Below are 9,779 nucleotides of genomic sequence, written 5' to 3'. Positions count from 1 at the left end.
CCTGACGGGCGTGCTGAGGAGAGACACACGGTGGGAATTCCCGCCGGCCTCACGGTGCCCTGTGAATGTAGACGACGCTGGAGCGACAGGACCTCTGTGGTCAGTGGGTGGGCGGGCACTGTCGCGCCGTACAGCTCAGGAGAGGACCACACGGGCAGGAGCCAGAGCAGTGGGGCTCATGGGGTCGCTGGCTGTCAGTTCTCCAAGGGAAAAGTCCTGTGCTCAGTGGGGCTACGTTTATCAGAGCCACTGCCATGAGGGGTCTGGCCGGCGAACCCGGGGGGGTGCGTGGACGCACAGGGACCCAGGGTCACCTGCCTGGGGCAGCTCCCGCCCTTCATGGCAGGACTCCACCGTCTTCTCATCTTCAGGCTTCTCCTGGGCTTTCCTCCGGGCAGGTAACCTCGCCGGTCCAGGAACCCATCAGCTCTTTCACAGAAGCATCCACAGCGCTCACCCAAAGCCACCGGAAGCCCTGGCCTTGAACCCCTCCCTGTATGGTGTCCACCAGTCTTAAACCGTGACAGTGGTGACAGTGTCCTTTCCAGGGTAGACATCCCACCTGCAGGAGCTTTCTTTCCTGGCCTCTCTCTCAGCTGTGGTCAGAGCTACAGCGGGCTTGCCCTGCGATGACGGGGGGCTTGCCCTGTGATGACTGGGCCTGGCCCCGACGGGGGGCTTGCCCTGTGATGACTGGGCCTGGCCCCGACGGGGGGCTTGCCCTGTGATGATGGGGGCCCGGCCCCGACGGGGGGCTTGCCCTGTGATGACGGGGGCCCGGCCCCGACAGGGGCTCTGTCTTGCCCACAGGCTGTTGGTGATGTTTGAGCTGCCCGCTGGCAACAGGCTGGGATGGGCAGAGTTTAGGGCACATTGACCCAAGAATAGCCGTGGGTCTGTGCAGATAGCCTGAAAGAACTGACAGACGCCTGTCCTGATTTTGGATGAAGACACTGCTCATGCAGTGTGAGGGACGTCTTTTTTGTCACCGGAAGGGCAGTGGATGTGCTCACGTGCACGTGAGTGTTTCAGGGCGTCCGGCTATTTGCAGGCTATTTGCAGTCTTCACCGAAGCAAGTGTTTCCTGCACCAGCGGCACACGCTTGCTTGTTCCCATGGCTGGGGCATTGTGGGGCATCTTTTCTCCTGGCAGGACCTGAGTTTCGACACACGGGGCAGAGCCAGGCCTTTCTCAAGGCATCAGAGGGCGTCGCTGTGGACCGGCAGGTCGGTTTTCAGTCCTGGGTTGAGTTTGTAGCACGCCTGGAGTCCTGGGGTGCTGGCAAGGGGTCTTCGCGTGGCCATGAAGGAAACCAGTTCAGAGGTCACTTTGGGGACCCACAGAGTGACCACACCACAGAGGCTTGGTAGAAAGGACTTTATTTAGAAATCGGTGCTACAGCACCAGGAGCCATGCAGACAGTGGAGCAGGAGCCTGAGCCGGCTGCCCCCGGGAAGTCAGTCCTGACCTGGGCCCCCCGGGAGTCAGTCCTGACCTGGGCCCCCCGTAATTCAGTCCTGACCTGGCCCTCCCTGCCGCCCCCATGAAGTAAGTCCTGACTGAGGGAGCGTTGATCTGCACCCGACACTCTTTGTTAAAGACCGAATCTGATAATGCGGGCGTGGGTCAGCAGAACATAACCCTCACAGAAAACCCCAAGAAAAAGTGGACGTGAACTGCGTTTGCATTTGTGTGGCCAGGACACCAGCTTCCTCTTGTGTTATGTTGAAGCAGGGCCTGGACGTCGCCAGGGAATTTATGTGGGAAGCACATCTTGACATGAAAAATGCAGCGTTTTGTCGCAAGTAACGTTTTTCCTAGAAATGCCGCTAGCTGGTTGCTCTAAGGAATGACTTTATAAAACTCAAAAGCACTACCCTGGGTCTTGCGGTGACTGGCACCGTGAGAGCCACAGAGCTGGGGTGGTGCTCGGGGCTCCGGCCACCCGGCCACAGAGGCCAGCGTGGATCTGACTGCGTGGGTCTCCCATGCCCCGGCTGGGGGCTCCACACCAGCTGCCCAGGGTCCAAAAACCTGTCTCCTCTGGTGAAGTGCGAGTGTACGGTGAGCTTCGGAGGCCACAGGTGGGCTTTGGGGCGGGCGGGGTGGCGGGCAGGCTGTGGAGGCTGCAGGCCTTGCACATGCATGGCTGTGGAGGCCGAGGGTAGCAGTGGCCTCTGGGGTAGGAGATGGGTGGGGGCACTCTCTGGGTCACCGCCGCAGAGCCTCCACCTTGGAGCTGCTGTGAGGGTCCTTTCTAGGAAGCAGGGCTTTGCCCAGGGTGGGGGGCTGCCTTACACGGGCTGTTCTAAGCTGGGGGGCCTTGAGCCATGGGTGAGGGGCCCAGCCCAAGGTGGGTGCTCCAGCAGGTGGCCTCAGGCACCTGGGGGTCTGGGCTGGGGAGGGGCACCAGCCAGGGGAGGGGAGGAGGGGCTTCTGGGTGTGGGTGGGGGATGAATGCAGGCAGGGTCTCAGACAGGAGGCCTCAGAGCCCGGGAGCTTCAGTCGGCATGGAGGTCTCAGAGTCCTCCCCCCGCCGACCCCGGGAGCCGTGGTCAACAGAGACCTGAAAGGCCCACCGCTGCAGTCGGCCTGTAGCTCAGAGGTCAGCCTCGGTCCTCGGTTGCTCAGCCGACCCAGGCTGGCCCAGAAACCTGCTCAGGGAGCGGCTGCTCTGGAGTTGGTAGGGTCGAGGTGGGGGCTATTGCTGTTTGGTGGGGGAATTGCCGGGAACTGGGTAAGAGCCACTTACTTATCTGTGTGTGAGAGGCGCAGGCAGGCACAAAACTCCTGGGAAGTTCAGTTTCTCCTTTTCATTTTTAAATTTAACTTTTTAATTCTAGCAGAAACACGCAAACCTCCAAGACTCTTGTGCCGTCCCGGCTCTGTGTGCTGGGAGACCAGCAGTGCCTGTTCCCATGGGGTCCCCTGAACCTGCAACTCCCGGTCCAGCTCCCCAGGGCCCCGGCGGTGGAGGGGCCCCACTAACTGTGGCACCTGAGACTCGGCTCCTGCCTCCCGGCCCCCTGCCCCCCTCGGAGTTGGGTCAGGTCTGGAACTCCACACCAGGCCCACACTTGAGCTTGGCTACTGGAATGTGGCCTTCATCCTCCGTAGCTTGTCCTGAATCTTCCGTGAGTGCTTCTCGCTGGGGACGTGGTGGAAGTTGGCCCTGCTGTCCGCGGCCAGCGTGGAAATGTTGGCGCCGCTGAAGCGGGTGATCCTCTGCCGGAGGTGTGACTGGAGCTTGGGGTCGGGGCTGAACGTGTAGGGGTTCTCCTGGAATGCGTGCACTTGGCTCACCACCTTGGCGATGTTCCTTCCGTTGGAGGAAGAAGAGACGTCAGTTGGCATGGGGCTGCCCCAGGCAGGGATTCCCAAGTTCTCAGGAATCATTTGCGCTAAACCTTTTCACCGCGTAAATACTGAAGGGTGGGTTTTCTGTTTATTGACGGGGCCAAACCTCACGCCACTGCTCAGACCTTCCCGTCTGTCTACCTGTCCATCCGTCTACCTCTCGTTCACAGACGTTTATGGAAACCCCACAGGGTCAGGCTTGTCCATGCTGAGCCTCCCAAGAGGAGTAAAGGCCGGTCGGCCGTAGGGGCTGCAGCTGAGGGGACGAGACAGGCCGGGCGCTGCTGCCACGTGGAGCGTTCACACCTGGGAATCGCCACGGCTGTGGCCCACGGCCGGTTTCCCGGGAGAGCTGGTTGTGGACAGTGACCAGCTGTAAACCTCCAGTGCCATTTTCTTTCTTTGGAGACAGAGTCTCACTGTTGCCCAGGCTGGAGTGCAGTGGCACAATCTGGGCTCACTGCAACCTTCGCCTTCCAGGTTCAAACGATTCCTCTGCCTCAGCCTCTTGAGTAGCTGGGATTACAGGTACCAGCTACCACGTCCGGCAAATTTTTTTGTTTTTTTTAGAAAAGACAGGGTTTCGCCATGTTGGCCAGGCTGGTCTTGAACTCCTGGCTTCACGTGATTCACCTGCCTCAGCCTCCCAAAGTGCTAGGGTTACAGGCCTGAGCCACTGCGCCCAGCCTACCTTAGGTTTTTAGTTCTCTTTTGCTGACGTGGGTGTTCCGATTTCTTACAATGAGCGTACATTTATAGCGTATTGTAAATACTGCTTTTAACTTGGTGCCTATCTAAGAAGGAGACCTTGCGTGTATCAGGTTGGGGATCCGTGGACACCTGGTCCACTGGGCACTGCTCCCCAAGTGAGGCCGTCTTCCCTGCAGGAGGGTGGAGGTGCCGTGGCCTGGGCAGCCTCCTGACCGTGTGTGGACAATGGAGAGACAAGAAGAGACGGGAGGGTGGAGATTGTGTCTCGAGGGAGGGAGTGAGGCCGAGCCGGGACCGAGGGTGCCTGAGCCCGCTGGTCACAGGCCTGAGCCTCTGAGGAGAGGCTGGGCTGTGGCTTCCCAGGTGGAAGAGTCTGTGTGGCCAAGGGTGTGTGAGCTGTGGGTCCTGGTGGTAGGTTCTATAGCCAGCCCGTCTGCGCCTCCCAGGCGGCATGCAAGGTCACTGGGTGCTGGGCGGGACAGCAGGACACGGGAACAGGCTGAGGACTCATCATGGGTCCCATGTGGGTGTCTCTAGGGAAAGGGCTCTGAGGACAGTAGGGACACGGTGGCACCCAGAGGTCAGGGCGGATTGGTGCCAGGCGGCCACAGTGCTGCAGAGACCCTCGGGTGGGGTGGAGAGTGTGGCTGAGTGGCAACAAGGGTCTCTAGAGACCACGGAGAGTGTGTGGGGACCATGGACACCAGGAGAGCAGGAAACGTTCTGAATTTGCAGAGGAGGCGGTGGCTTGAGGTCACCCTGGGGAGAGGGAGCTCTGAGGCCGCAAGGGCCAAGTGAGGGGCAAGCTACTCAGGCCTCTGAAAAGCAGGGACGGGAGGAGAGGTGCCACCTGAGCCTGCCCAGCCTGGGGGTGCGGCCACGTGAGCCCCTCCCCACCTGGGGGTGCGGCCACCTGAGCCCCTCCTCACCTGAGCTTGCTCCACCTGTGGGCCCCATTGGTCATGGTGAAGCCACCGGTCTCCAGCTGCTGGATGTGCATGGCCAGGAGGCGGGCTGAGGGCAGGGTGGGCTGTGCCCGGAAGCGCCGTCCTTCCATCAGACACAGGCTGTCGCTCTTCAGGAAGACCTGGTGGTCCGGCCAGGGCATGGGCCGGGGAGAGACAGGGCAAGGTCAGTACAGGAGCCAGCCGGGGCCGGCCTAGCCCACCCTTCCCAGCTGGTCTTGTGTTCTCACGTGTGGAGGTACCCAGCACTCTGAATTAGCTTCCAGTCATGAGGGTGACGGGTAGACTTGGTTCACACCTGCAGGCTCTTACACGAGGCCCGGACAGCCGCTGGAGGCTTTGTGCCTCCTGCTACTGAAAAGGGGAGTTCCCTTCCTTGCTCTCTGCTGGACTTCAGGAAAGAGCCAGGTGACCTGACTTCCCCAAATGAGACCCAGGCTGGTTGGTCAGGGCCCGCGTCTGTGGTCCGGCAGGGATGTGCAGGAGCCCTCCCGCCTCTGGAGAGCTGCAGCTGGGGCTGAGGCCGGGCTCCGACACCCAGGACCGGTGTGGGTTTCGGCTGCTCTGGGTTTGTCTCTCTCGTTTTGGGGAATGCCCAATCGCTTCCAGCAGCGCTTCCCTGTCCATTATCTCATGAGGCCCCCACTGCCGTCCTGGAGGAGGTCCAGGTTGGTCAAGCTCTGCCCCAGCCGCAGACCTCAGTGCTGTGCTCCGGGCACCTGTACTCTGTGCGGGGACCTTAGACCAGCAAGGCCCGTGACCAAGCAGGCGGGACAGCTTTGCACAGGTGGCAGTGGGGTCCCCGCCAGAGATGACTCCTGGCCTCAGTGAGGCCACCACGGCTGGGCCACCTGTGCACACCTCATGGCGTCTGCGTCTGGGTGAGTGCGGCAGGCGCTACCTAGTGGGCCATTTAGGAGAGGGCCCGGCTGGACAAAGGCCACCCAGCCAAGGAAAGTGCTGGTACCTCCACGGCGTTCAGCTCCTCCATGACTGCTGCGATCTTTGCAGGCAGGATTCTCCAGGCCTGAAATGTTAGCACAGGTGAGACTCTGAGGCCGAGCCGGCACCCACCCCGCGCCTCGGGCCCCCAAGGGCACGCACAGGGGACTGCCTGACGGCCGGGTGCTCCAGCCCGCCCAGGATCTGCATGGCTGTCGCGAAGTTTCTCTGCTCGTAGCAAGATTTCGCAATCAGCAAAAACTTGGACAGCAAGTTCACCTGCAGCTGCAATGGGAAAAGGACACGTTCAGCATCTTCTGGTTTAAGATGAACAAAGGGAGCATTTGAGAATCTGTTAAAACCACCCAGCTTCAAGACAGGGAACGTGTGCCGCTCGTGTGTGGAAGGGAAGCGGCCATGTGGCCGAGGCTGTGGAGCGGGCTGGGCTGGCGGGATGGGGTGGGCATCACTCCAAACAAAACAAAATAAAAGCAAAGTCTGATAAGTGGAAAGATTCGAAAATAATTCCAGCCTCACTTCTCAAAGGAAAATTGTGCCAGGAGGCCCTCCCCAGGCATCTTTGGCACTGAGAAAGGTGTCCCCACCCAAGGAGAGGCAGTGTCATGTCCAGAGGCAGACAGGGGGCCACTGGCAGCTCCATGCCCCCCACCGAGCCCATGGCAGGAGCGTTTGGGTGAAGTCCAGGGGTGGGCGCTTGGGTGCCGCCACCTCCTCCATGGATCTGTGGCTGGCAGTGATGACCCTGCTGGCTTTGGTGGGAACACCCCATCATCTTCTCCGTGGCTCTGTGGCTGGCGGAGATGGCGGTGATGACCCTGCTGGCTTTGGTGGGAACACCCTGTGGGTGGCGAACACCCCCCCAGCAGGGTTCTGCTTCTGAGCCGTCCCGAGCAGCTGCGTCTCAGATCCAATTCCAGGGCTTCAGGAAGATTCTGGAGAACTCAGCTGACCCCTCCTGTTGGAGCACCCTGTCCCTGAGGGATCACCGGGCGTGGGCCATCCTTCCACGGAAACCAGGGATGCCGGCCTGGGCTTCACTCTTTTTTTTTTTTTTTTTTGAGATGGAGTCTTGCTGTGTGGCCCAGGCTGGAGTGCACCCTTTCATTCGATTTGTTCAATAAAAGCTGGTGCCAACCTCCGCTTCCCGGGTCCGAACGGTTCTCCTGCCTCAGCCTCCAAAGTAGCTGAGACTACAGGCATGTGCCACCGCGCCCAGCTAATTTTTGTAGTTTTAGTAGAGACAGGGTTTCACCATGTTGCCCAAGATGGTCTCAAACTCCTGACATCAGGCGATCCACCCACCTTGGCCTCCCAAAGTTCTGGGATTACAGGTGTGAGCCACCACGCCCCACCCCTGGCTCGGCTCTTGTCTGCAGGGACCCAACAGTGATCTGGCCGCAGTGCTGGGCTCTGTCATGGTGATGCTGGGCGCCGGCAGCCTGGGGTGTGAGGCTGCACGGCTCCTGCCGACCCCGCAGACCCGGACACGGGGGCATGACCAGGAGGAGAGGCCGTCCTGGAGCTCCTCAGGCAGGCGGGGCGTCTGCAGCTACAGGTGGGCCTCTGTCAGGCTGGGAGGGGCTGTCCCCACCTCCTGCGGCAGCTCGGGGTGAAGGTTTGCCCGGGATGCTGCGGTTAGCTGGGTGAACGCCACCTGTCCTCATTCTCGTCCTCACGAACCCGCCCACAGCCCGCATGTGGAGGCTCTGGTGTAGGGAAATTGCATCTTGCTGTCCCTCACGAAACCGTGGAATCCGTGGATTAGAGCATACGGGGCAACCAGGCTCCCTGTTCCGTGTCCTGCGCAGGTGGGCCGTGCTGATCAAGCCCCAAAGTTGGAAAATTCTCAAGGGAGGAGAGAAGTCAGCACCTTTGCACTGGCTCACGGGCCCCAGGGTGGGCTGCGGGCGGGAGGGGCTCGCGTGAAGGAACAGTGGGAAGGGAAACGCCCCCCGGAGGCTCCTGGTGCGGGGCCCCGGCCCTCAGCGCCTTCAGCCCACTCCGGGACAGCAGCAGGGATGGCAGTGATGGGTTTGTGGCCGGGAGCCTGTTCCTTTGTTCCTTGGGCCCAAGTTTGCTTTCAAGGATCTTTGGCCTAGGAGGGGGTGAGTGTCCACCCAGGGCCAAGGCTGCCACCTCCCTGCTGCGGGGGAAGGGGCCACGTTGCACAGAAGGAGCCCTGCAGTCCTGAGTCTCCTGTGGAGCGGGACCTGGCCACCCCAATGAGGTGAGGCCTGGCTGAGCTCAGGTGAGATCAGAGGCCTCTGTTATACGGCATCCGTCCATCCGCTGGGCGAAGGCGCCTGCTGGAGGAAGCAGTACACCCCCAGGGCTGGGGGACTCTGGCCTCCTGAGCAGCTGTGGACCCCAGTGCCTTCCGGGCAGGGGAGCACAGTGCCTTGCCTGACAGCAGGCGGGGCGGGGCGGGTCAGGAGGTCCCCGTCCAGCCCAAGGCCCACAGGACCTGGAAGAGGCTGAGACTGGGCCCTGGTGCTGGAACTTGACCTTGACCTTGGTCAGACCACAGAGCCGTCATTCCACAAACTGAGTGAGAGGCCACAATGGGCCTTTGGCCGGGGCAGGGGAGCCTAGGGTGGGACGTTGGGCATCACAAACCCCAGCCCAGGTGCCAGGCTCAGGCACAGAGGGGATGGGGCCCTGGGGTGGGGTGCTGTGGCAGGGGCCAGTGTGTGTGGGGTGCTCTGTGTGTGTGTGTGTGTGTTGTGAGCACAGGTAGGGGTGCTGGCAGTGGTGGGTGCAGCTTGTCCTGAGTCTCCAGGCGGCCCGGAGCTGAGGAGGACCCACCACTGAGAGGAGCGGTGTCCAGCTGCAGATGTGGATGTGGCTGTGGCTGTGGCTGTGGGTGTAGCTGTGGACGTGGCTGCAGACATGGCTGTGGACATGACTGGACATGTGGAGACGTGGCTGTGGATGTGGCTGGTCACGTGGAGATGTGGCTGGAATGTGGCTGTGGATGTGGCTCTGGACATGGCAGGCAGTGCTAGGGGAGATGCCCCTCCCCTCAAGCCTTGGGTCAGGTGTGGCTCCGAGGGACACAGAGTTGGGCTCACTGCGTTGGGGGAAGGTTCAGGCCATGGCCTTGCAGGAGGTGCCACCGCTCTGGGACAGGCAGACCCCACGCCCTGTGCTGGCCTCAGAACTATGGGGTGCCCACCTTGGAGGTGTGGCTGGTCACAATCTCGGCGGCTACCCAGGTGCTGACGTCATCTGCGTTTCTTAAAAGCTGTAACAGATACTTGTCTTGAACGTAATTGGGCAGAAATAAGCTGCACGTTTTGGCCGAAAGAGACTCAGAAGAGCTGGCTCTGGAAGAGAAACACGGGACCTGTCACCCCGGAGCATGTGCAGGTGTCCCGGAGACTCAGAAGAGCTGGCTCTGGAGGAGAAACACAGGACCTGTCACCCAGAGCATGTGCAGGCGTCCCGGCCCCGGGGCTGCTGGTGCAGGGTGGGGTGGGGTCTGGCCGTGCGGCTGTTCTGACTGGCAGACACCACTCTCTCGGCTCTCTGGAGACATAGGCATCTCCTGCTGGTCAGGAGCATCCACGAGACCCTCACGGGAAGCCCCCGAGACCCTCCATCACCACTCCCAGCCAGGGGCCTGGGACACTCACTTGGGGATGGCGGTGCTTTTGTCCATGACGCCCAGAGCCCGTGAGTTCAGGAAGTGGACTGGGTGGCACTTTTGGAACAACTCCTGCCAGGACGTGGAGAGAAGAGGTTCAGATTACCAGCCTTCAGAGCCTCGTGGCAAAGGCCAG

At 61.2% G+C, this 9,779-nt stretch overlaps 1 protein-coding gene across 2 annotated transcripts in view; it reads right to left on the bottom strand.

The window, feature by feature from the left end:
- Positions 1 to 1,366: 1,366 nt before the first annotated feature.
- Positions 1,367 to 9,779, bottom strand: part of KNDC1 (kinase non-catalytic C-lobe domain containing 1) — a 59,075-nt gene continuing 50,662 nt past the window's right edge. For both annotated transcript variants that reach the window (XM_032282065.1, XM_032282066.1), the window contains 6 exons: positions 9,633 to 9,715; positions 9,173 to 9,323; positions 6,139 to 6,261; positions 6,002 to 6,061; positions 4,999 to 5,156; positions 1,367 to 3,320 (listed from right to left, as the gene is read on the bottom strand). In XM_032282065.1, the coding sequence (XP_032137956.1) occupies positions 3,089 to 3,320; positions 4,999 to 5,156; positions 6,002 to 6,061; positions 6,139 to 6,261; positions 9,173 to 9,323; positions 9,633 to 9,715 (807 nt within the window). In that variant the 3' untranslated portion in view covers positions 1,367 to 3,088. The remainder of the gene's footprint in view (positions 3,321 to 4,998; positions 5,157 to 6,001; positions 6,062 to 6,138; positions 6,262 to 9,172; positions 9,324 to 9,632; positions 9,716 to 9,779) is intronic.

This window comes from Sapajus apella, unplaced genomic scaffold (assembly GCF_009761245.1).
Source record: "Sapajus apella isolate SASKATOON/1434 unplaced genomic scaffold, GSC_monkey_1.0 scaffold13, whole genome shotgun sequence".
Classification (NCBI taxonomy): domain Eukaryota; kingdom Metazoa; phylum Chordata; class Mammalia; order Primates; family Cebidae; genus Sapajus; species Sapajus apella.
This window is presented reverse-complemented; position numbering and strand designations above follow the sequence as displayed.